Source organism: Toxotes jaculatrix, chromosome 14 (genome assembly GCF_017976425.1).
Source record: "Toxotes jaculatrix isolate fToxJac2 chromosome 14, fToxJac2.pri, whole genome shotgun sequence".
NCBI lineage: Eukaryota > Metazoa > Chordata > Actinopteri > Toxotidae > Toxotes > Toxotes jaculatrix.
The window spans coordinates 20,940,594-20,966,152 of NC_054407.1; the positions used below are offsets into that span (position 1 = coordinate 20,940,594).

Sequence of the window (25,559 nt, forward strand, 5' to 3'; positions counted from 1 at the left end):
ATTCAGAAGGACTTTGTGGAGGAAATAATCGTGTTGTTGTTGCTTTTTGTTGCTGCTGTCATTGGAAACTTGTTTGCTGGTCAACCACTTCAACCTGGAAGTTTCTTCAACCTGAAGACAACTCCAACGGGCTTTACCCTGAAATGCTGGTGTTGCTGCTTCACCTCACCAAACTCTGGTAAGTGTTTGCTGTGTCTTTGCCCCGCTCACTTGGTGTTTGCGTTTGTTTGTGTGGATTGCTGCTCTCCGAAGAGTGCTTGTGGTTGTTTCTTGGCCTCTGCTGTTTGTACTAACTGTGCTAACTACGCTAGCTTTTGTCTTGCTGAATTTACTCTCCTTCTGTTGTTTGGCACGAGAGTAATGATGTTCATGATTTTTGCGAGTATTATGGGCTAATTCGCTTTGTGGCATGATATAATTTCTGGTTTGCTGCTGTTGTTTTGGGCGGTTTCATATTGGCCCAGTGTAGACTGTGGCCTCTTGGATAGCATAACAGTGTATACTGGCTTCATAGGTCCATAAAGATGAGTGAGTGCATATAGTTAGAGAAATCATTAGAAACCCAAGGATTTTGTCACATTCACAACATACACATTCAGTCATATTCCCATTTTCTATTTTATGAAACAGCTTTCTGTAGTGTGTGTGAGTATTCATGTCATAATTCTATGTAAACCTGTGCTCCTGTTCTGCTGTTTGTGCTGCTGCTGCTGCTGTGCTCATCTGCTCTCATGGTTTACCTGCTGCTTATCAACATTACATAACTTTACATAAGAAGTGCATTGTAATGTGCTGAAATGTGCTGAAAAACTTGCTGCAAATCAGATGGATTCCTGGATTTAGATCACGTTCAGTTCACGAGATGGTACACTCAGCTGCCAGATTATTAGGTATACCTCGATAAAAATTATGCAGTCTAATACAAGAGTCCGGTGATAAATCCTCCATAGAGGTTGCAGGTGTTTGTAATAATTTGTCTTCCCCATTTACACCAATCAGAGCAGACGAGATGCTACAAACACATCTTAGTACAATGTCCAACAGCACCAGAAACTATAGCTTTCAAACCTCCAAACATTTCCTGTACTGTATCTAATAATACATACAAGCTATGCTGAACTTGACATATACAGCTAATAGTATGCATATGTATTCACATAATTAATGAATTCTTGTTGCCTAGCTGACTGAACTGCTGTCAATTTTTAATACCATTCAAAGGGCTGTACAGTGTCTGAGGGATCCTGAGAGTATTTCTTGGAGTCTATTTGATCATTATCAGTTCAGGTAGACGGGAAAAAAGGAGAGAAATATAACAGAGGAAACATGGAACATGACTTTCTTTCTTTCTTTCTGCAGTTGTTAGCCAGTCTCAGGCTGATGATCTTGTAGTTGTAGTTTTTAAAACTGGTCTAACAGTATTATGTATATCCAGAACTATTGATTTCAGCTTTAAAAACTCCTTATCGCTGACATATCATACTGTCATTGAAGGACAGCAGCTAGATGCTTCGATCAATGTGTTTCTGAGAAATGTGGTAAGCACTGATGTTTGACTGGAGCACAAAAGTTGATATTGGTGATATTAGCATCTGAGAGAGGGGCTCAGAGGAAGAAAGTAGCACAGCAGTCACATTAGTCATGACCTGACCTTGTCCAAAGCCAGATACTCTCTCAACTAACTGATTATTCACAGTCGAGCTGTGCCGAAACCCTGAGCTGCCAAAAGATGCATCAAATCATGTGCAGCTCTCACACCCGCAGGGAAACAAGCACTCCACTCCCACTGCTTTTGGGAGTTTAACACATTAAATATTGAGGACTTTTGCTCTTCAGTTCCAAATATGTGTCTGAGAATAAATTTCTCCCTCTGTGAAGTGTGATTCTACCTCTGCATGGTGAGACAAAGACCACACACACACACACAGGGGAGAAAAAAATCCCACACTGCTACGTGTCTTAAACTCTTCCTGCTGTGTTTTCGTGACCGTACTCTCTATATGTGCAGACATACAGATGGGAGCTGACTGGTCTGCGGAGGGATTACAGTTGACAGAGAATATTAAATTGCACTTCCTGTGTTGCCAGGCAACAGTACGGTAACATTTTACCAAGTCCAACTTTCACCGTGTCGATTTGACAGTTTTTCGCTCGCCACTGAGCCACATATGACAGCGTTTTATCTCTCTTAAATACCCTTAACTCTGATGTGGGTGTGATTTGTTGTATTACAGTAGCTTTTGTAATGTGTTCTCCTGTAAACCTGGTCAGGTGCACTTCAGTAATCCCAGTGTGGGATTATTCATTGTACTTTAAATCCCCTTCTCTCTCTCTTCTACTCTCTCTCTGTCTCTCCATAACTATCTCACTCACACACTCATAAAAAAATAAGTGTTTGTCAGTGACTATGTTGGTGAACTTATGGGACATGACCTTAATGTGCTGTAAGAAGCTTAGACAGCTGAGCCTTGCTTGAAAGCCGCTGGGTTTTCCTACTGAGATGACAGAAAGTTAAAGTTAATCTCTGCGTGGGTGTCTTTTTATGTGTCTTGCATTCAGTTCTGTGCACCACTTTTTAATCTTGAAATGATGGAAAGCCAGAATGACTCTGCTTTTCTGCACTTAGTGTTTTCTATTGTTGTATCTATTGTTTGTGTTGCTCGCAAAACCTTTATGTGTGAAATGTGAAATTTTCCGCTGCAGAAAAGACAAAAAGCATGCCTCTTTATAAAGAGCTGGTCCAACCATATTACAAAAAAAAAAAAAAAACTTTTCTCACGTACTTACTCACATATTCGTCTCTGAGATTTGTGCTGCCATCACAATACAGTCGTGGTAAATGAAAATTAGTTTGTGGGGCTCAAAACATTGAAAACGCACAAGTGACATTTTTTGTCATTGTCCCCATTTTTTTTGGATGATCCACAGTTGTCACTAGGAGCAGTTTTCAGACTGAAAGACATTTCAGCCTGCCCGCCTGACAGAAAGGTAGGGATGGGTGGATGATACAGAGGTGCCCAAGCTTGTTTCTCTCTGGTGAAGCTCACTGTTTCAACACACTGTCTGAGTTTGTCTCAAATGAGGAAAACCACATAACTTTACTTCACATTATCGCACATGGTTTGTATAAACATATATTAATTAAAGCTGCTTTTGAAGAATTTCTTCAGCCAACCTTGAAGAAAAATATACAGTATTGAAGTCTTTATATCATCTGAGATTCCTAATATTTTAAGAGAAATGTGTAGTATGTCCAGTGAAATGTTATTTCAGTCATTTTTATCTTGAATTTTGCTTTTATTATTTGTGTTTTATATTTTGCGCCTCCACTGCTCTGCAGTAAGTCTTCCTTGTCGATGGATTTAAAGTCTGGTCTCATCTTTTCTTTCTCTCTGAGGCGGCTGCATTAACTGACAACCAGACAACCCCACAGTTGCTGCAGGTTAAAATGAAGCGAGTAAGGTCGTCCACTGAGCCGCTGTTGTGCCATTTTGTGCTGTTCTGGCTGCATTCATAGCAGATTTTACTTATATTTTGTGTGATTTTGTTCACGCCCGTCACATATACAGACCTCAGTGTAACCTACAGAAGCTGGTGGTGAGAGGAGCAGCTTTGTAGCTTCTCCCGAGATCAGCTCAGAGAAGGTGAACGGAGAAAATGTACATGAATAACAACCACTGTCGGAGTGGCCTTGCAGACACATTAAATCACCTCTGACTTTTATTTAACTGTCCTGCAGACTAAGGAAGTGCAATATTGACAGACCTGTGACAGTTTTCATATTTTCACAGTAGAGTGTAGAAATTCAGCAGACGCCTCTAGCGAAGAGGAAATATATGACAAATCTTGTTGTGTCCTTTCTTTTTTGACTGAAAAATTAAATTCTTTTTCTTTTTAAGCTTGAAATCTCAGCATATGGACCCATTTATTGAGTCACTGCTGTTGATTAACAACCTCATAAACCTCCTGCAGATATACAGGAACTACTGTACTGTACATTTTGTGCTACCAGACAGTAAAGTTTGTGAAGTCAGTTTGCAGAAAATGAATCTGGAACTATTTTGATTCCTGAATTATGTAAGGATACATGATTGTAAACTGAATTTCTTTAGGTTTCTTTGCTTGTTTATTTTGACCAACAAGTTTGCTGGCACACTGGGATTATGCCTGGTAAGGTTACCTTGCTTGTTAGCTTGTTAACTTAGCTACAAATCTATGATCCTGCCTTCTGTTTTGTTGACGAGGATATTACCATGCTGTATAAGATGCTCTGGATTCCGCCATATTTCTCTTTTAGTCAGCCTATTTGTTAATGTCGTTGCCTTGGCAATAACAAATTTAGGGGGTAAAGATTGTGAAGGAGAATAGAAGGGAGGGTTTTGCTGTTTCAGTTTAATGAGCTTCAGTGTTTGCTGCATATCTTCTATAAACAACTTGCCCACTCAATGAAGTTTCATTTGGCTACTGGCTAGAGTCGACTCCCCTGCCCTGACGAACCTGTCTCAGAAAATGTGGTTTCCTCTGAGAGCGTTTGGAGCTGTAGATTATTCATCAGCTTTACAAACTCCAGCTCCAGTACAGGCTCAGGCAGCCATGTCGGCTCTGTCTGGTACAGTTTGTGTGACAATGCAATTTCTGTGAAAGCCATTCTGAGCACTCCTGAATGTATAATATTTCAGCTCTGTCCGCCCTCTTCTGTTTATTTCATTAGGCTGTTGGCAGGAAAACATGTACGGCATATCAGATGTTTTATCTTTCAGTGACAGCGTGGACAGACCTGCCTTTCTGCATGTTTCCAACTAAACTTCATCTTCAGCTGTCTGTCTTCATGAAATAATAACCTGTGAGACCTTCATTTTAAATGATCAGTTAGCTCGGCGTACTGCACAGGGTCTAGTGCTGTCGTGGTTTTGAATGGCAGCATTTTACAGTCTCTGTTTATACTTATTACCATATTCTAATATTAAAACCAACTAAACCACTTTTTTTTACATCCTGTCTTTTCCAAACATATCATCTGACAGGCACATTTATCAGTAAAATGTAGTGTTTGATGAAGTAAGTAAGTAAGTGTTAAATAATTGTGTAAAACATATTTGATCTGTCCAGTTCACTGCCAGAGAAGCAAATCATGTTCTCAGTGTGCTGTAGGTCTGAGTTCAGCTTGATCTCTCCTTTGTCTTCAAGTGCAATATGTGTCTAAATGCAGAATAATATCAGAAAATATTAGAAGAGATGGCTTTCTCACAACTGTCAGCTGACATCTCAGTGTAAAGGTGCCTTAACTTTCTCACTGAGGATTTCTTTTACTGGTCTTCATGGGAAAGTAAAATGTGTTCCTGTGGTCTACTATTAAATAGCCCAGGTCAGTGAGTAAATAAACCAGTTCTGGTCTCACTGTAGCTCTCTATACATTGTGGCTGTAGAACAGAAACTTCCACACTGACCTCGGGCAGCTGCTCTCCTCTCTCCAGGATGTCCCGCAGGTGGCGCCCTCTATCGCTATGAGACTGCAGCTCGTTACACAGCAGGTCACCCAGGGTGACACGACGCAGGCCGAACCTGTCCTCCATCCGCTCACACTGGAGAGCCTTCCCTGAGCCTGGACCACCTGACAGCACACACACATACACACAGAGCAAAGACATTTTTGGGGATAATACATAGACTTGGATTCATTTCCTGGATACTTATCCTGACTCTAACCATACCAGTATTTGCCCAACCCTAACCTTAACCCTGACCTAAACCTAATTCTAACCTGAACCTTAAACCCAAGACTTAACCATCAAACAGCCCGTTGAAGTTGTGAGGACCATGGTTTCAAACCACAACCATAGAAAGACTTGTACACAGATACAAACAGGGATCCGTGTATCTTCACAGACAAAGCAATCAGTGAACCAGCAACAACAGAGTGAGGCGAGGATGAGGAGGAGGAAATTGAGAGGTGGAAAAAGAAAAGAGCATGACAGAGCGAAACAATAGGAAATAGATGATGTGTGTGTGAGAAAGTGAAGGAGGGAGAAAAGAGAGTGAGCTCTGTCTATATGTGGGTATTTATGAGGAAAAAGGTGTGTGGCCAGAGGTAAAAAAAGAGGGAGGGTGTGTGTGTGTGTGTATATGCGCGCAAATCATTGCCAGGGGCTCACAGCCAAATTATCAGAGATGATTATCTGAATCGAACTGCATTGCTGCCTCCCACACACACACACCACGTTAGTACTTTTAAACGTGTGAGGTCTCTCGTTGACATAATACTTTCCCTAACTTTGATATTACCAATCAACTATAGGTTAACATTAAGCCCCAAAATGAATAACATCAACTCAAACCACTTTCAAGTTAAAGCCTTCAGACTGTCATTGTCTACAACAAACATCACTGACAAAACAAGAGCGCACATACATTTACAAATTACATTTTAGTGATTTCACTTTTGAATAACAGAAAACTTTCCTGTCTGTGAGGTGTGCAGAGGTTCTAGGGGTTTTCAATACTTGGCCATGAAGCTGTGTGAAGCATTGGTGGGAAGCGGTGATTTATCATTACCAGCCTTGAGCCCAGTAATAAAACTTGGGATGTGCTTCATATTCATCAGTATTCTGCTCGAGTCTGAGAGTCGCTGCCCTCTGCCCGCCTTCAAAAACAAATGTCCTCATCACCATTTCCTCAGAGAGCGAGGACAGATATGAGTGGGGCTCGCCTCAACCAGGGACGACCATGAAGTCAGAAAAGGTCCATGAGAAATCAAGCAGGGGAGTTATGCATTCGCTCATTGTACATTCTACACATTTTGACCGACTTAATTTATTTCAACAGCGTGAAAATGCCACCCCCCCCCCCCCAATACGCCTACTCACTGAAAGTATCCCTCTGCTGCCTAACACCTCTGCCAGAAAGTAAAATAATGACCCACCGGGGCTGACGCAGAAACCCTCAGAAGCTTGTTAGTGACTCTTCTAGTTAGTCGGCTCAAACTTAAACGTGCTGTAGAAATCAGCTCTGTGGGTAAAGAGAGTTTCTTCTCTCTGAGACCATCTGAAATTTAGATTACTGGACCTTGAGAGTCGATGAAGTGTAACTGTAGGACCTCTGTGCTGGTATTTATCTGAAATCATCTTCTGATTTTTAGTCTTACTTTCTATTTTTGCTCTGTTGCATTTTTTTCCCAACATAAACAATATAATACAATACCCTGAAAAACAGGTAGCAAAACAAACAAACACAATGTATGTGAACATTAGGATCTGTCAAGATAAACAGCTGGTGGCGCTAATTCTTCGGTCGGGTGCCATTAAAACTGCAGAAGAAGAATGTGTAACAAGAGAACGCACACACGTCACACGCTTCATGTACGTTATTTTCCACCTCAGCCAAATTTTTTCATTTTTGTGCAAACTGACATACACACATAAAATGGTGATGATGATGATGTGCCATGACCTTTACGATCTGACTTATGGGAATTTTGCTGCTTTGCATTTATATACCTTTTGGCATAAAATTTTATGTTTTATGTTCTTTCACTAATATGAGAGTAGCAATTTTATGCATTTATGTACTTTTAGGCATAAAATGTTAAATGTCAATAGAAAAGAAAAAAGAAAGAAATAAAGAAACAACTGTGCTGAGCTACTGACACTCAAACCATGCCACCTTGTGCGAACACCTCTGTCACAGCGCTGTCCTCGATTAAAGCCAAAGTGACAGATGAAATACATTAGAAAGAGATGGAGCAGCAGATGGAGATGAAGATGAAAAACATGAAACAAGGCAAAGAGGGCAGAAGATCATACAGAGGGGGAAAAAAAATTCTCTACTGTAATTTAATTTGCGTATGCAGTCCTGCTACATAATTAAATTTTCCTTGAAGTTTCAGCAGGTAATACTTTTACATAAAAAATAAAATCAGTCTAAATGACAAATGGGATGCGGTGGAGATGAACCTCTCGCCTCCACTAATTGAGACATCTCAGTTATCCACAAGGGTTTCAGACGTTGGTGATGATCACTAGGAGGAAATTCTCTCAGTGCACAGGACGTGCCAAATCAAAACCTAAAAGCAAAATGTAAAGGTGTTAGAGAAGAGCAACAGGAGGACATGGGGCTGGGAGGAAGAGGTGGACATTTTTATGCTGAAGAGAGGAGTCATCATGCTGAGACAGAGTTTTCAAAGTCAGCATGATGTCTGACGTGGCAAGAAAGAAAACGTGTCCTCTGGGGTGACACAGAATTGATCATAGGGGCATTTACATCTTCCTGCTCACGCAAGTAAGTCTTCAGACGATGGCTCATCATGTGTGTAAAGTCTTAGGTCACTAATTATATTCATACTAACGCTTGACATTGTCAGTTTTACGCACGGAACATAATTTAGTCCTGTCAGTTATTCTTTATTGTAAAGCACTTTGCACCTTCGGTGTTGACTTGCTCCTGAAAATGTGAACGTGCTGTAAATAAAGCTGAATTAAGGTGTTCATGTTATGTTTGACGACAGATTACGACTGGGAAGATGCTTTGATTTAGGCAGCTGTGAACGTGCGCGCTCCCATGTGTCTGAAATAGACACCGTTTTGTGATTTTCATCAATCATTATTTGTGTGGTGGAAGCGATGTGTCCGAAACACAGTTGCTAATTAGCCCATTAACAGCCCTCTGTTAATGAATTCTGGAATTCTGCTTTGATTGTGGGTGAATTAAACGTGGGTGCTTGCATTGTTTCCCCTGCAGGATCATCACATTATCCAGGAGAGTCCCGGGTTTTAGAGAAAATACTGAAATGAGAGCACAGAATCGGGGAAAACGCTCTTGATTCCTCTCACTTCGCAGCTCTATTGATACAAAACTTTTCTTAGTGTTATCAGTCTGTGAATTGTTCCACATAGTGCTACTAGCAACCTGCAGGCAGATCAGAGGGTGGTGAAAGGTTTGAGAGAGATCTGAGGAGGGCGGTGATAGTTTCAGTGAAAACAGATGGAGTATGTACGGGCATGAAGATAACAGTACAGTGCTGACAGTCAGAAGTTGAAGCTGGAGAAACCGATGCTTTGTTCAGGTCTTATCAGTCGAGAAACAGAAGACGTGACATGAAATCCAAAGTCTAAAACAACTTTGGATAAATCCCACTGACGGTAAAATCACAGTTTGGTGTAAACAGAATAAAATCATGAACGTGTTAGCCTGCATGGCCAACCTTTCATTATATGGTATAAAATCTGCTCTGGAGACAGATTTGAGTGCAGGTGACAGTTGTTATATATGCAGCTGGCATTTTCCTCCAATTATCTGCTCCTGCTGAGGAAAAGCTGCTGGTCTCTCTCCACGTCTGCTTCTCATGTAATCAGACGAACTGGTGCTAATACAGATCAGTGGGGATTTGTCATGTTGGCTTCCAAAAAAAGGGATTTTAACACTAATGCACATAACTGGTCTATAATCCGTATGGGTGTGAAAGAGAAGACACACACACACGTACAATACTGATTAAATAATCTTTTAATGACCGCATCTTCTGAGTTTTTCCATGGTAGAAAAGTGAACGGTGGTTAATGGAGACTTTGTGTGTCCCAGATCTCTCATTAACCTTCATCTCTCTGTCCTGTCGTCAATTAGCTGACTGAGCTCCGCTGCCTCACTAATTGATGACAAAAATACACCACTCTCTGCCTCCAGAGGTGGGAGGTAAATAAGTACATTTACTCATCTGCTGCACCTGGGCACAGTTTTTAGGCACCAGTTCTTGGTGTGTTAGACCTTTACTCTGCTGCATCTCAGAGAAAAATTATGTATTTTTTTTATTATACATTTATCAAAATTTTACAAATATTTGCTTAATAAACGACTTAAACAACAGATTAACAGAATTATTACTGATTCCGATCCTCTGTTGATTCACTGAGCTTCTGTTAGTTATGAAGCTATAGTGATTAATTGATTAACAGTTTGAACACTTCTGAGGAATTCTGAATAAAGAGTTATGTTTCAGCACAGAGATTTTACTTTAGTAATCAGAGCACTTTCTCAGAAGAGGAGGAGTGTAATTACATGCAAATGACATAAAGGTGAAAGGCTACAGGAACTGACGAATTTATTTCAGTGGGCCACATTTTGATCCCAGTGTTTGTGTTTAAAACCAAAATTTGCTTTGTTGCTAATGTTTCTTCAGTTTTACATCTTCCACCACGTCTGTTCTCTTCATATAATAATCCCTGTCTTGTTTTCTGCTGATGAGCAGCGTTGAAACAAGCCAGGAAGCTCTACAGAGGCACACAAACTTTTTAAATCACTTCATTAATTTCCCCTCTGGTGACTGAAATCAGTGGGACTCTCTAAGAACAGACATCTGTCGATTGCCCTCCAGCGGCACTGTCTGTCTGAGTGTATGAATGAGGGTAGTTTAACTAACAGTCAGCCGAACAGTCAGCAGCTGCTCATTATTATTCTAAATGTGTGTGTGTGTTTGAATTCCACCACATGTACTTACCCATCATGAAGATGACCTTTGGTTTCCTCTGTTCTGTACTATAACCTGTCAGAGGAAAGAAAATCAGAGATTAACATGCGGTGCAGGTCGGCCCACACGGACCGTAATACATGAACACACACAGATTAATTGATTATGAAAATAATCGTCAGGAACAGCAGACATTCTAAATGACGTGGGTGGGTGGTTGCCAAACTACACCACCAGTGACCACACCCTTCAATTTAATGTGGACCAGTGAGGAGAGCGGAGTGGAGTTTTTCACTATATTTTGTTTTATAAATGTGGCTTATGCCAATTTGCTGACCAACATGGCAACTAAATGCAGGCTTTTCTCTCTTTTTAATCAGACGGGTGTCCTCCTCCTCCCCCTCCCCCTCCTCCTCCCCCTCCTCCTCCTCTCTGTCCTCTGCTGCTGTCGTTAGCTGACGAGATAAACATCAGGTCTGACTGACGACAGTGAATCTACAGACGAGTCGTCCTCCCCCTCCATTACACAATCAATACTGTTGGTGCAGAGTGATGCTGATGAAAATACACACACACACACACACTGTTCCATCTCAGTAAATGGCACGTGTCATGTAGCTGTTATTCACCAGATGCCTGAATGAGCCTCTCCCTGCTGCCTCTGTGTGTGTGTGTGTGTGTGTGTCTGTGTGTGTGTGTGTGTGTGTGTGTGTGTGTGTGTGTGTGTGTGTGTGTGTGTGTGTGTGTGTGTGTGTGTGTGTGTGTGTTGAAATGCTGAATGGGGTGGGAAAGAAGGCAGAAGAGGATAAATATATGGCTGCTAACAAAAGCGTTGGAGATATGTTCTTGTGTTGTCACCTGTGTGTTATAGAGGAGAGTGTTTGTTTACTTGTCTTTTGACAAGTAAACAAACACTTTTGTCTTTACACAGACGATCAATCAAAATCAGTTATGTCATCCACTCAAAATCAATCATTTCATCAGCTCACTTTCTGCGGCTCCTTCAGCATACCCAATTTCCTCCTCCTCTTCAACCTGGAAAGACATGAGAGACTCACATGAACACACTTGAACAGCATTTGTGGGCATTTACACTGAGGCTGCAACTAATTGGTAATTTTATTACCAATTAATCTGCCAATTATTTCGATTAACCGTTTATTTCATAAAATCTCTGAGTGTATGAGGTCAGGGCTCTGTGCAGACTCGGAACAACAAACTTCCACTATCATAAAACAATGCAGCGCAGACCTGTAGCAGTGCTGGGGTTTCCTCATGTGGCAGGGCTCAGTACTTACTAACTTGTCAGTCAGGCTCAGTATAGTTTAGTAGTTGTGTAGAGGATGGTTGTAGTAGGGTGGTTAATGTTTTGGGCTTAAAATAAGTCTGTCTTTAGTTTTGTGAAACTGTCTAACCTGCATTTGATTAATCTAAAAGCCAAATTAGGACCCTGCAGACTCATGGATGGATGGACTTAGACAGAAAAAGACACAAAACAACTACAACCAACACAATGACCCCAAAGCCTGCTCTTTGTGGTCATTTTGCATCTCTTTGAGCCTCTTTGCAATAGATTCTGTGCTGAGAAGGCCCAAGGGCCTGTGCCCTAAAATATCTTTGTGAAACCAGACCTTGGCTTTATGCATGGGAGCATTGTCATATTGAAAACAGGGAAGGAAAACGAACTAGAGGCGGAAAGAAAAAGGGAGTGTCTACAGGATTTGGCAAAACAGCACAGGAAAGGCACAGGAATCAAGACAGAGAGGAGGAAGGAAAAGAAGATGAGCAAGTATTTGAGAAGGAGAGAATAAGACTGAGCACCCTCTGAGAACCCTCAGTCTCCCTGGAGCTAACATGTGGTCTGAGCCTGGAGGTGGACTGAAACTCTCAGCGGCCTCATTCACTGAATCATGATTACAGAGTTACAAAAACATGTCAGAGTGGAAACCAGCCGGAAAAATTAGCTGAGAGACGTTTTCTACTTAGTTTAATCTGTTTCAAGAGGAAATCTGATTCATTCGATTCAAGTGCACGTCAGCTATTTCAGATATTTGAGACTGTTTCCAAAAATAATCTTCTGAGTCTCATTGCCTCAGGTTTCCATGGTTATCCTCCTCAGCTTCGGCCATCTGCATCATTCTGACACAGTTGACCCGCTAATAACTCGAGTTATAGCATTAAAAGATGATTAAAGGCAAACATGGAAAATCTGCATGGCTGATATTAAAAAAGGATGAAAAAAAAGTACAAAATTAATGATTATCCTGGGATCACTGCTGATCTTTGTGCAGCTTCTGTGTGTACAGGACGACGTTCAGAGCCGTGACTGAGATAAGATGCTTTGAGCTCGTCTTGCTAAGCCAGATATTCCTTTTCCTCGTATGAGCATTATTTTTTAATAAAGGGAGATAAATTGTTCCCTAAACTGAGATTTGATCCCTTAAATTATCTGAAGCTGTAGTCAATATTTCTTTATTAAGTGGATCAAACATTTGCCTGTAATGTGAAAGGTTTTGCCTGTGGTGTGGAACTATCACCTGAATGCAGCTCCATGGATCCGTTATTGATAACTGAACTTTTTAACTAACCAAAACAATGAGCTGAAAAAAGTTTAAAAAGCTCCGTCAGGTTATGGATTTTCTGAGGGTTTGTCTGTCTGAGCGACACTGTTCACATTGTTAATATTTAACTGTTGATTAGTGCAGCTTTAACTTATTGTCAATCAGAGCCCAGTATCAAAATAAAACTCTATTACTGTAAATCCAACAGTTTCCAAGCATAAATGTCAGTAAATGAAAGACAAATGAAACTAAGGTGATAATTCATCGCTGCTAATTTGATGGAATGCATTAAGTAATTTGAGGATATGAGTGACAGAACAAAGGGAACAAAATAATTATACAGTATGGGTGATTTAATAATTTGAATGAATGATTTGTAATTTGATTTGGGACAATTTGAGAGAACTATTTGTCATTTCCTGCCCCCCCATCCCCGCCCCTCCCTGCCCACATGCCTAATGGACTCTGTAGCTAAGTGCTGTCTCACTTCTATTCAAATAATGAGGAAAGAGAGAGAGTTTAAAATTAAAATGTTAATGGATCTTTTAAATGGCTCACAGTAACTGATCAGTCATGCAAGCAGGGAAACACAGGGAATGTGAAGAGCACCGATCAGGATGTGCAACTCAAATGTTCCTTTAAAACTTAGATGTCACCACTGTCATTATTATTATTATTTTATTTACTATTTTTTAGTGTTTATTTACTTAACTCTGACATAGCTGCATTATCCAACACAACATTCCAAAATGATGATGTTTGTTGGCAGTGTAAACTATTCACACTGTGCAACACATTTACATAAATCTGATTAGGCACCTATTATCTCTCCTGGCAGGTCTCCGGCAAATAGCAGATCAGACAGGAGCTCAAACAATACATTATGTGCTTCAGCACCTCCATGTTTCATTTCACTTCCCACCGAAAAGCAATTGAATGTGTGAAAACTGAGCATTCGACTTCACATTTGAGAGAAAAACATCTAATGTGCACATAAATCATAAATACAGTGTGATATTATCTTCTGCCATCTTAGTGCAGATAGCACTACATACTCACATAGCATCACATACTCATACTGAGCCCAACTGAATTGTTTTTGTATTTCATAAAGTCACAAAGTACTAAACAGACATTACATTACAACAAAACTTAATCCACCCCACATGGTAAGAAACTGCCCGAACAAGTAAGAAACCAGACAGTGAGACTTCATAAAGATGGGAGAGCATCAGCAGGCAACACAGCTGCAGCAGTGGTTAGGAGGGATGGGAAGAACCGTACAACCTGTGCTCAAAAAATAACAACATAAACAATTCACTGTTTATGCAGACTTGCTTTGAGAAACATATGGGTACGTGTGCGTAACTCTCGGGACCTCTAGGGATGGTGACCAAGAAGAAAACCATTGCATGAATGAAAAGAAGACAATGAAAAGAAGGCTGATGAATGCCGCCAGCATAGTCTTTGGTCAGATGAAACCAAAATAAATGAGTTTGGATCACATAAGATCTAGCGCCATTACTTTGCTTCTTATTGAAACATCTCTACAACTATTGGATGGACTGCTGCTGTGAAATATAGTAGACAGGGGACTAAATGTAACACCTCTGATCCCCTGGCTTTTAAATCTAGTGCCATCATGGCCGTAGAACATATTACTCACCATTATTCACAGTGTAAACTAACAAGACAGTGAAAAACAAAAACAAACACTCAGTAACACAACGTAGTAGCTGATAATAAATCACCAATGAAATAGCTCAACAAAGACAGGACAGACAAGATGACAAAAAAGTCTGTTGAAATTCTTTTTTCTGTCCACGACAAGATATATTATTGGGGATAAACAGTATTCTGTCAGCAATCGTCAGCAGTCTCAGTGTTGATGTATCTCACTGAAGCGATGTTGCGTGAAACACACATTGTTATTCTCGTCCTCACACTGTGCCCGACCAATGACACACTGAATTGTTTTTTTTTTTGTACTTTATGGAGCAATTTGCAGTATTTGGTGTCAGAAAACAGCTTGACATCATCTGCAGACAGATGACGAAGAACGGAAAAATGGAAGCAGAAGAAATATGACCTCCTTTGACATTTCCCTCTCCTGTCAGCGCTGAACTCACATTGCTCTGAAACTGACTCCTAATGGCCTTGATTTAGATGATGCGGCTGTTTGCAGAGGGGTCAATGTGGAGCTGCAGTTACATACAGTAGGAGAACAGTAAATAAGCAGAATAAAGTGAAGTCGAGCTCTGTTAGTGTTAAATAAATGCCGTCAGTGTGGGGGAGTGCTGGGTGCCAACGAAGAGCCTTGGCATGTGGGTACACCAACTGGTCTGATGACTCAGAGAGAGGGACAGAAACACATGACTCGATTGCTTACACGTGACGGAGACGAAGCTATGTAAACACACACACACACACTGTAAAGTAAGACTGTTTTTCTTAATTCAAGGGAAGCTGATACTGTATATTAGCGATGAGCAACACATACAGTCATAAACACACACTCCTACACAAACATCCCAAACCAACACCTACAGTCTCTGTCCGTGTTAGCAGCTCTGTGATGCTGTAATGCTCATTTAACACCATGATATAAAACTGTTGATGGATGATGGAGAGACAACTTTTTTTTTTTTAGATCTTTATCACTTTATCATGGAGGGTTTAGACCTCAGGCACATGCATGGGAGTCTCTTGCATTATGGATGAAATCTCTGTGTGCACAAATATTTTCTGCTTCAACTGAACATGCTGATATGTAGCAGGCATTTAGAGTGTTAGTGTGCTAATGTTTGTTATTTAGCGCTGTGTTCGTGTCATATTGTTTGAACCGGGTTTGTTGTGGTTGTTGGAGATGATGGGAATATTTTACAGCAAACACAGAGGTGTCAACAAACTGTTGGCAAAATGTCTACAAATGCACCACGGCTGGCTGTCACATCAAAATAAAACCCACTATCAACCTTAATACAATCCATTCAGCTAATTCATTTTTTACAGGAACTTTACACTATTTGTGTCTAGTTTTATTTGGTAACCATCTGCTACAAATACATAACACAACAAGAGCTAATTTAGGCTGTTAATCTGGTGAGCTCATGCACACACTGAACAAACTACAAAGCTTTCAGAGTCACCTTTAGAGCCCACAAGGCCAATTGTTTCAAATCCGTAAGACAGATCAGACAAAAACCCTTGTTCTTTTAGTCTGGAAGACGGATACAAAGACCCAGTGTTTACTTTTGATGTTTTAACTTTCTGCTAATAAACGTAAAATTGTAGTTGCATTTGGATTGTTTACATTTGGCCCTTTATCAATGGGAATAAGAAAAATACGCCATCAAACAAAGAAAGTGACTCAGAAATGCAAGCTGCCGATGCCGCTGTAGATTTCGTGCTCTCATCAGGAGTAAACTAGAGGTGGTGGAAAGTAAGAAATTTTACAGGGACATCGGCGTCTTCACTGAGCTGCCTGCCTGCCCCCACTCTGTTAGTCCTCAAGCCGCTCTGTGGTTTCCTCTACAAGGATTACCACCGTATTGTATTGATGGACCAGGCCTGAATGTGTCTAAATAATAATGAGTAGGTGACCTCAATCGATAATTATCGATCAGTCTCACTGGTATCAGGCATGACCAAGAGCGTTTTCTAAGAAAGTCACAGTCCGCCACGAAGCCCAGGAGACACCCAGCAGGATGTCAGCTGGAAGGTAACAGAGCATTACTCCTGCCAAAATATCCTCCTCCATGTTGGCTCCACATCCGTGACCTTTTTAAACAGCAGCTGAAGAACAGTAGTTGTTCTGAAGCACTGTCTAGATGTAAGTGTAAGAAAACAGCTATCAAACTGTTTTAGCTCTGTTTTTGGTCTCTGCCAACTTTGGTGGAAAAGAAAGTTCTAAAATTTCTAAACTTTCTACATAAATATAATTACATTTTGCAGATGAGTTTTAAAGTGCAAAAGAAAAAGTTTGAGATCAGTATTGGGTTTTAGCTGATACCGCACATACCCCATGCCGTGGTTCAATAAAAAAACATAAAAGAAAAAGTTTATAGATTTATTTTTAAGTGGCATAAGGGGATGAGGCAAGAAAATGATAGTAAATGCTACAGAGGAGGGCTATTTACCACCACCAGTGAATTACCGCTGAGGAAAATACCCAAAGTTCTCCACTGCTGAGCAGCCAGAAGTAAACAGACTCAGTTATCAAGAGCAGCTCCCATGTGTGAATTCAATGCACTGTATAAATGTGAAGAGGTGTGCTGCTGCTGAGTGTATTTGGCCTGAAAATCATGCCTAGTTGGAAAACTGAAAAACAGTAAAGAAGCTCCAACAGGCAGCAACACTCCTGAGACAGAAAGCAGAGAAAAGCAGAAGAGAAAGAGGCAGACAGAACAGAGCAATTTGTTTCTAGACACTCGGAGGATGGAAACTGAGACAGAGGTCAGGGTTATGCTTCACTGCAGCACCAGGATTGTGTGGAGGAATGATGCTCGTCTGCATCCTCTCTCCGAGCATTGCACAACAGCATTCTCCATCTCCGGACATGTGGCTCGCTGAATCATCCGGCCTCCGAGACGAGTTCACCATTTGTCATTTTTGAAAAAAGGTAATTTGCAGATTGTCAGTTATGTTTAACAAATAAAAAGTAGGGAGCGAGTTAGAGCGGAGGATGTAGATTTCTGTAATGGGATAAAAATGTCACTGTGAAAGGACAATGGGATTGTTATTAAGTTACTGCTGATGACAGCACTTGAATAAGGTCGTTATGAAGATGACTGAGGAGAAAGGACAGCGTGAAGATTCTGCTGCTGGGGTTGAACCTGGTATTATCAAATTATAGTCATAAACTTTTCTATAAAATAACTAATTTTATTTCTCTGTGTCTTTTTAAACAGTTGCTTCTCATTAGTCATGTTTTTGGCTTACATTGCAATATGTGCAGTTAGTTTGTGACGAACCTGACGATAGGACGTCTAAGATAAGAGGTGCACCATTCTCTGCCAGCAGCTGCTGTCAAAAGATTCACTTAGTTCTCTAATAGTCCAGCAAACTGCTGTAGTTTGTGCTAAAGTCGAGGAAGTTTGAGCCCTTTGTCAGCTCAGCCCAATTTAAAACAGAAACCACAAAAGATCCCGAAACTCCACGGAGAGGACACTTTCCCAGAGAGCTGGCTGTCTCTTCGCGATGGACTGAAACTGCATGTGTCCTGCTGAGTAGCTGTCACTGAACCAATTGAAAAACAATCAGATTAAGCTGGGTGGACATGTGGATTACTAATAGGCATCCTTTTTTTTTGGCCCCAAACAAAACCCCAACAAAAACCTCTCTGTGCCTTCGCTGTTCCTGACGTTTTCAGCTGTAGTGCACAGTCTTCTTTAACAAAGGCTATTCCCTCTGGTTCAAACCAGCACAAGGGCTACGGTGGAACAGCTGACAGAAAATTGTGATGACACACAATGTATTGCACCCTGATTCGTACAGGCCAGCGTCGCCACAGACCGGTCAGAGCAATGATCGTAATGTTTTGTCTTATCAGCGTGTAACTTTTATCCTCCACACTCAGCAGGTAACAATGAATCGTAATCTTACCTCATTGTACTTGCAAGCAGCATCTGCCAGGCTGCTGGTTTCACCCAGTAGACTGAGGTCCAGCTCGCTGGGACCTGAAGACAGAACAATCCACCATAAATTTTCAGACTTAAAGCAGTTAGACTCAGAGGAATTGTTCAACATTTTGAGTGTTGTTAGATGTAAAGATCAATGTAACTCGTGTCTGTACGTCAAGTATGAAGATTAGTCCTCCTGAAGTGTCTCCTGTCTGGAAAATGCAATTAGAAAAACAGAAAAGGAAAAAAAAAAATCTTTGTTCAGTTTCTGAGCTGACTGTTAGAAAAACATAATGTGATGCTATTAACTGTTAGCAGCCCATAAATATATTTATGTATGCTTGTATAGATGCATATTGCATGATCTCTTTGCATTACATGGGAGCTAATTTTGTCCCCGCACCATGTGGACCACAACAGCATGCAAAGCTACATCTTCCAGATGTAGATATACACCTACACATCTGCACTTTGATGTTCAGTCTAAGCAGCACAAAGAAAAATCAAGGTTGATTTTAGCTCCACAAGCACCTGAACCTGGACTGAACCTGAACTTCCTGCTGTCAGAAAGCTGCTGAGGGTGATGCTATGATAAATTCTACCACATTGCATCTTCCTCCCCTTCTTCAGTGGAAATGGGTCGTGAATAACACTTCCCTTCGGCAGATTTTTTTTTTTTTCCCCCCTATGCCAGAGCCTCCTGATTAGAGAACTAGGTTGGATTCTGTGTGGATGCAGCTTCAAACATTCAGGCAGATTCCAGAGAGACGGCAGCTGTGAATTTCTTAGATGCATTATGTTAAAAAGCCTCAGAATGCAGAATGATTTACGGAGAAATCCAGCAAACAAAAACTGCCCCGTGTACACTCTACAGTTCATAATTTAAGAGTCAGCAGCATGTCGGAGTGCATCTTGTCTTTGGAAAGTGAGGAGCTGAGTTATGGCAGTGTGGGGATTTTTGTTTTGCTGCTGAGGCCAGTGATGTCAGGTGGCTGAGGCTGCGTTCGTCAGCAGCACTTCACTTTGGTCCACATGTGCCGCTGCGATAATCACAGCCTGAGGACGGACGAGGCCGGAGGAGAGTGGCGGCGGTTTCCTCTCTGCTGGGAGAAATGTAGTTCCAGCAGCAGCAAACAGACCTGGAGACAATTTTTGTCAAAGTGTGCTGTGACAGCTGCCATTCCATTTTTAAATTTAGCTTGATCTTCTTGTTTCCTGCACATTTCCTCATACTTTTCAGAGTTTCAGTGTTAAAAAAAAAACAGACCTTTTAGTGTTTCTTTCAAATTGCACTCCACTGAGTATGTTTTTCTTTTTATTTCTGTGCTGAACACCTACTGTGATGCTCCATCATGGAAGACATACGCACAAAAACATCTTGACGAATGTACAGATATCACGCTGCTCTTAAGTACATCTCAAAGTGCAGCCACATGACGCCATGTATATATAAGTGGTCCCTTGATGGGAAGCTCTCTCAGTCAACTGTGGCCTTAATGAGAAAAAGATCAATAATCTATGAAGTTTCTCATTCCTACAACAGTAATATATTACCTAAAGAACAATATAATGAGACTTTCCATCATGAATGCTGAGTAGAAATCAGTGAACATTAAGACAGTTGATTGGATTTTCTCTGGCAGTGAGCGATGATTTCTCATTTCTTCGAGGATCTATTTTTGAGATTTTTGTTTTCTTTTTTCTTTTCCTCACCTGAGTCTGTTTGGTATTTCCATGTTTTGTCATGAAGCAGGCTGCTCTCAAGTGCAACGAGAGGAGCTGCAGAAGCGTGTCAAGTAGCTGTCAAGTAGCACAAGGCCATTTCGATGTCAAGGATCACTGGGAATGTGAGCTCCAGTCATATTATGTGCTTGGCCTTTATCACCTGATGGTTGGTACAGATCCTAGAGAAAAGCTGTCAAACTTTTCGTCGCCACAAAACCCAATTTTTGTCTCTACATACGAGCTGTCTTTGGCTCCTCACCTATGGTAATATCACTGAACTGATTATATCATTGGGCAGCAGCTCTCCTCTGATCAAAACAACACTGTGTCTCAGCATATTTTTGCCTCCTGATTTATTTTGAGGTGCCATATGTTCTCTCATCGTGGTTCTGCACCTCCTGACACAAACCTCAGTTTCCTCCTGAGTGAATCTGCTGTGGTGAATCTGCTCCAGACTGTTCGCTCCATCACAACATTACCAAAGCGGTTTGTTATAGACGGCACTGCTTTTAGAATAAAGGGAAACAGGCAATTCGATTGGTCGTCACTGATAATGAATGCTTATAAAGGGTGCCTCAGATTTCTGCTGTGTGTGTGTGAACTGTGCAGCACGACGCGATGATTTGTAAACATAAAACAAGCAGATTTTTAAGTCGAGTTTATTTGTAAAGCCCAAGAAGGTTGGCTGAAGATTTTCACAGGCAGCTTTGTAACAAATACACCTTTTGTCCTTGCACACTCAACACTGTGTGGAAATGTCTCTCAGTCTGATCAAAACCAAAACACATAACTTTATTCATTCAAGTATTTTGAGCTTTACAAATTTACCTTTATCAACCAGCCTAAAGAAGGTAGGACGGCAGAAAAGACTTGGTGGACAGAGATGAGAGCAGTTACCTGATGTGTAGCAGAGGCAGAATCACAATGTAGAGAAACAGAAGTCAAATAAATGAGCTGAGCTGATAAATGGGCCAATAATCGCAGATATCACATTAAATACTGAGCTTTAGGGCTGCTGATAAGGAGGCAGAGACAGGCCATTTGTTTCCCCTTGTTTCCAGAAAGTTTTAAACCCGTTGGTCTCACAGCTCAGCAAAGCTGTTCTTACCCAGGATTTATATCTTTAGATGATTTTTACTTCTCCTTGAACCTTGGAAGTAAGACAGTGACTAAGTGTTTTTCCCAAAATGTAGAGCAATTCCTTTAATATCCAAATTTAGGGGAACTATGGCCAAAATGTTTGTTTATGTTATGTTTGTGAAAAAAGGGAACATGAGATGACATGTTATGATCAGATTTGTCTCAGTTATTGATCAGATATCAGCCAGTATCAAAACCCAGTATCAGTGGACTGTGGATCGAGAACTACAAAACAACAGACCTACAATTGTACCAAAATGTGCTACAGTTAAAGCAGTGGACGCTCTGCTGCGAATCTGCCTTTACACTTCAGAAGATGTGGGATTTTTGTTGCTGCGTGGGCACATTTACAAGTTACACTTCATTATCATGAAAAATAATGGCTGCTCTGCAACCAAAACAGGCACAGTTTGCCAGCTCAGCTCTGTGCCAAAGGTAATCTTTTTTTCCTTTAACTAAACCCTTTATGATCTCACTTATAAAAGCACTGCAGAAGCACACGCAGAACAAGGACTGATCATATCTTTCAAACAGACGTGAGGCTGTTTCCGTCAGACCTTCACTCAAGGTGAGGAACACAGATCTGTCTGGCACATTTTTAAAACAGTAAATGATCAGATTTTTCCATAATACACACCGGTGCTCTCCTTCACGCCGTCTGCTGATTCTGTATTTCTCACAAAGCGTGGCTAACCCTGCTTCACTGGTTGCTATGCCAACTCTTGTGGTAACCAGGGAGCTGGTGGGTGATGTTTTTGGTTTTCACTTGTTCTCTCTTCTTATGTATGTGGATTATTTTGGAGAAACCCTTCTACGCTGTACACATGCGCTGGTAGCTGTTAAAGAGCAATAAATCCCCTCAGGATGTTCTTCACTGTGAGTGCAGGTATTCTGGTGCTGGTGGCAGGACTCAGTGCTGCTTATTGCATCATGTTTCATCATTATTTGGCCCATAGCTACTGTAGATAATACCTTCTTCTACATTATATATGTAAACACACCACCACAGTCTAACCTTATGATCTTTTATTTGTTATGATGTTGCCTAAACGAAACCTTGGTCCTGGGAACCTTAAATTTGAACTAATCCTGATTTTAAGTTATGTTTTGCTAGTTTACCCTGTAACACAAAATGTCTCTCACACACTTTAGTTCTCAATAAACCGTACTTGTGTCTCTTGACACTGTTTTATAAAATAAGAGTTCATCTCACCGGCTGCAGGCTCTTTGGAGGGAAACAGCTTGTTGTCCAAAGTCATGCTGATGTCACAGAAGACCTCCTCTTCGTCTCGGTCAGCGTCCAACTGAACGGAAAAGAAAACAAAGATCTAATTTGATATTTGTTCTTGATTTATGTTTCAAAACAAATTTTTGATCCAGAAACAGGTATAAGTTACAGGTGAAGTTTTTGGACTGAAATTTAACCAGAGATATTATGATCAATGAAGATTTGAGTTTAATCCAACATAAAATACACATAATAGAAAATAAATATGTCAGGGAACTGTCTGGTATGTGGATTTATGATCCACACTTTGTGAGACTTGCAAAATTCAGAAGATTTGGTTTGATGACAGCAGTCATAAGAAATCCTGGGTGACACTTAATATTTAATCCATCAATCAGTATATTGCAAGATGTCTTATAGGATGCTACATTATTTGTTTTGCCATTAGGATTCTGGGCCTTTGTTTTGTTGTTGTAGGACGTGTATATCACTTAGATTGACTTTTTAGATGTGATATAGTTTGCAGTAGAGTTTTGACAGATCCAAGACATACACAAAAGCCATGACCTTGACCTACATCATCATGAGTAAAACGGACATGCTTGGTCAGAGTTAAGCTGCTGTGACGTCCAGAATGAGACTCATTATAAGATCAAACATAAGAAACGAGCTCTGGTCCTGGGAGCTACACACTTGGGTTATTTTATATTCGACACACACTAGAAGCTTTAATAACACTAGATTAATTAGCCTCCCCCCTCAGTTGACTGCCTCCCTTTGCATGTACAGTATTCGTAAATTGGCCATGAAGAATCTGCTTTGTGAATGAAGTACAAGCTGGTTGAAGCGGACTCCTCCTCCCTAATCTGCTCTTTGTCGTCCTGCTGTTCTCATCAGAGCCAATGACAAGCAGCTCAAACGGATAAAAATAAACAGACTGGACATAATTACTCTCAGTTTCAGGTGTGTGACTCTCAGCTCGGTTACCTACTCGACATATAAACAAATGAATGAATGTCAGCAGTGCGGGTTGAGGTCAGGCATACGTAAGATAAAGATAGCCCACGACCGATACTTCCTTCTGGGGTTTCCATGGTAGCAACCTAAAAAAAGAGACTGGTGTCTGATGCCTACTGCGTGGAAGAGTCCCCCGAGCCCCTCAGGGCCGTGTGAGTCCACCTGCACAAAAGGAGCGGTGGGGATCAAACTGAGGATTCCCCGGAGAGCGTGGCTTCTGAAAAATCCCATCAGGCTACTCACATCTCACCAAGTCTGGTATCAAGAGCTCAAAAAGAGACTGCAGTGTCTTTATGTCCAAAATCTGTTCCTGTTCCAACAGAGAGCCTCCGTGAAATCCAGTTATTATTACAAGACTCTCCATGAGACTCTTCAGAGAGAGCGGGTGTCATTTTTCAAGGACAGATGTGAAAGCTACTGAGCCCCGAAAGTCCTGTAACCACTGAGTCTCTAACATTTTCAGATGTTAGAGACTCCATTTCCAAGGAGTTGCGTTACCTTTATGTATTGAACATAGATGTGTCTAAAAAGATAAATTTTTTATAAAGTGCACAGACTAGTTGGAGTGAAGTAAAAGCCTCATCCATTATTCCAAAGATCTCTAAGAAGGAGAAGCAGATTAAAGGAAACACATGAATCAGAGAAGGAGTCGCTCAGCTTTGAAACAGGTTGAAGAAGCAGCTCCTGTGGTTCTCTGAAAAAGAGGCCGCGCATCTTTTCAGGAGAATATTTGGTGCATTCAGTGTAATCTGTTTGATCATCTTCTGATCTCACTCATGAAGTTCTTCAAGAGTTTGAGCTAAAAAGAATTTGGAAAATTGATTTTCCCAGTGCAACAATACAGACAATTCAAGTCCAGTTTTTCTTTGAACTCAAAGTTTTCACTCTCTTGTGAGGAAGACAGATAAAAGAAGAGATATAAAGAGACAGAAATATAATAGATATAAATAGAAATGGATACCAATTTAATGTTATCTAGTCCTATCATCAAAGCGAGACATATCTAGAAATTCAGCAGAGTTGCCCTTTTTTTTGTTAACACGAAGACAGCTGGTTCATATTTTTATGGATTCGATACAATGCCTGTATCTCATTTATATTGCAGGAATAATGAACAAATACCCTGTAACCGTCCCTGGAGAGACACGAGACCTAAAAAGAAGTGTCTGTTGTTTGTTTGTATCTGTGCGTATCATCAAGCAGCATGTGGGAATGAAGCTGGAGCTCAACTCACTCAGGGAATACTTAATTAGATTGCTCCTTTTTCCTAGAATGACAGGCCGGCTCCAATCCAGGCTACAAACAATTACCTCTCCTCACTGCAATTTCCATTTTACGGTTTATTGTGGAGGTGTGTGTGTGTGTGTGTGTGTTCGTGTGTTTTTGATAAGTTGAGTCAGCCTGCATGGGGAAAAAAAAACAGGCCCTCATTTGTAAATCACTGTCACTTTTTGCATAAAAATCTAAATGCCAATATTTGACATGCATGGAGAAAATTACAGAAAACTGACAGCAGCTCAACAAAAAGAAAAAAAAACAACAACAACAAAACAAACGCTGAGCAATTCAGAGATGCCAGAACTTCCTCCCAGTGACAGAAGCAGGACGAGTTAATTCAATGAAACATCAAGAATTAATAGACTTGTAGACGTGTGTATAGACATTTCAGTCATTCCAATTCATCGTCGACGATGTGGAGTAATGACTCACTGCGACTGTTCTTTTATAGAGTCATGTCTTCGCACATTGGACCTGACATTTAAAATGAAAGGAGAACTTTCAGACTAAAGTCTTTAGCGGAGCAAAAGCAA

The 25,559-nt window shown here is 40.8% G+C and overlaps 1 protein-coding gene across 1 annotated transcript in view; it reads right to left on the minus strand.

The window, feature by feature from the left end:
- ak5 (adenylate kinase 5) overlaps nt 1-25,559 on the minus strand; it is a 58,108-nt gene that overhangs the window by 4,013 nt on the left and 28,536 nt on the right. Inside the window, exons 7-11 of the mRNA XM_041054310.1 lie at nt 22,717-22,807; nt 18,622-18,695; nt 11,446-11,491; nt 10,487-10,531; nt 5,448-5,611 (exon numbers count right to left, since the gene is read on the minus strand). Of these exons, the coding sequence (XP_040910244.1) occupies nt 5,448-5,611; nt 10,487-10,531; nt 11,446-11,491; nt 18,622-18,695; nt 22,717-22,807 (420 nt within the window). The remainder of the gene's footprint in view (nt 1-5,447; nt 5,612-10,486; nt 10,532-11,445; nt 11,492-18,621; nt 18,696-22,716; nt 22,808-25,559) is intronic.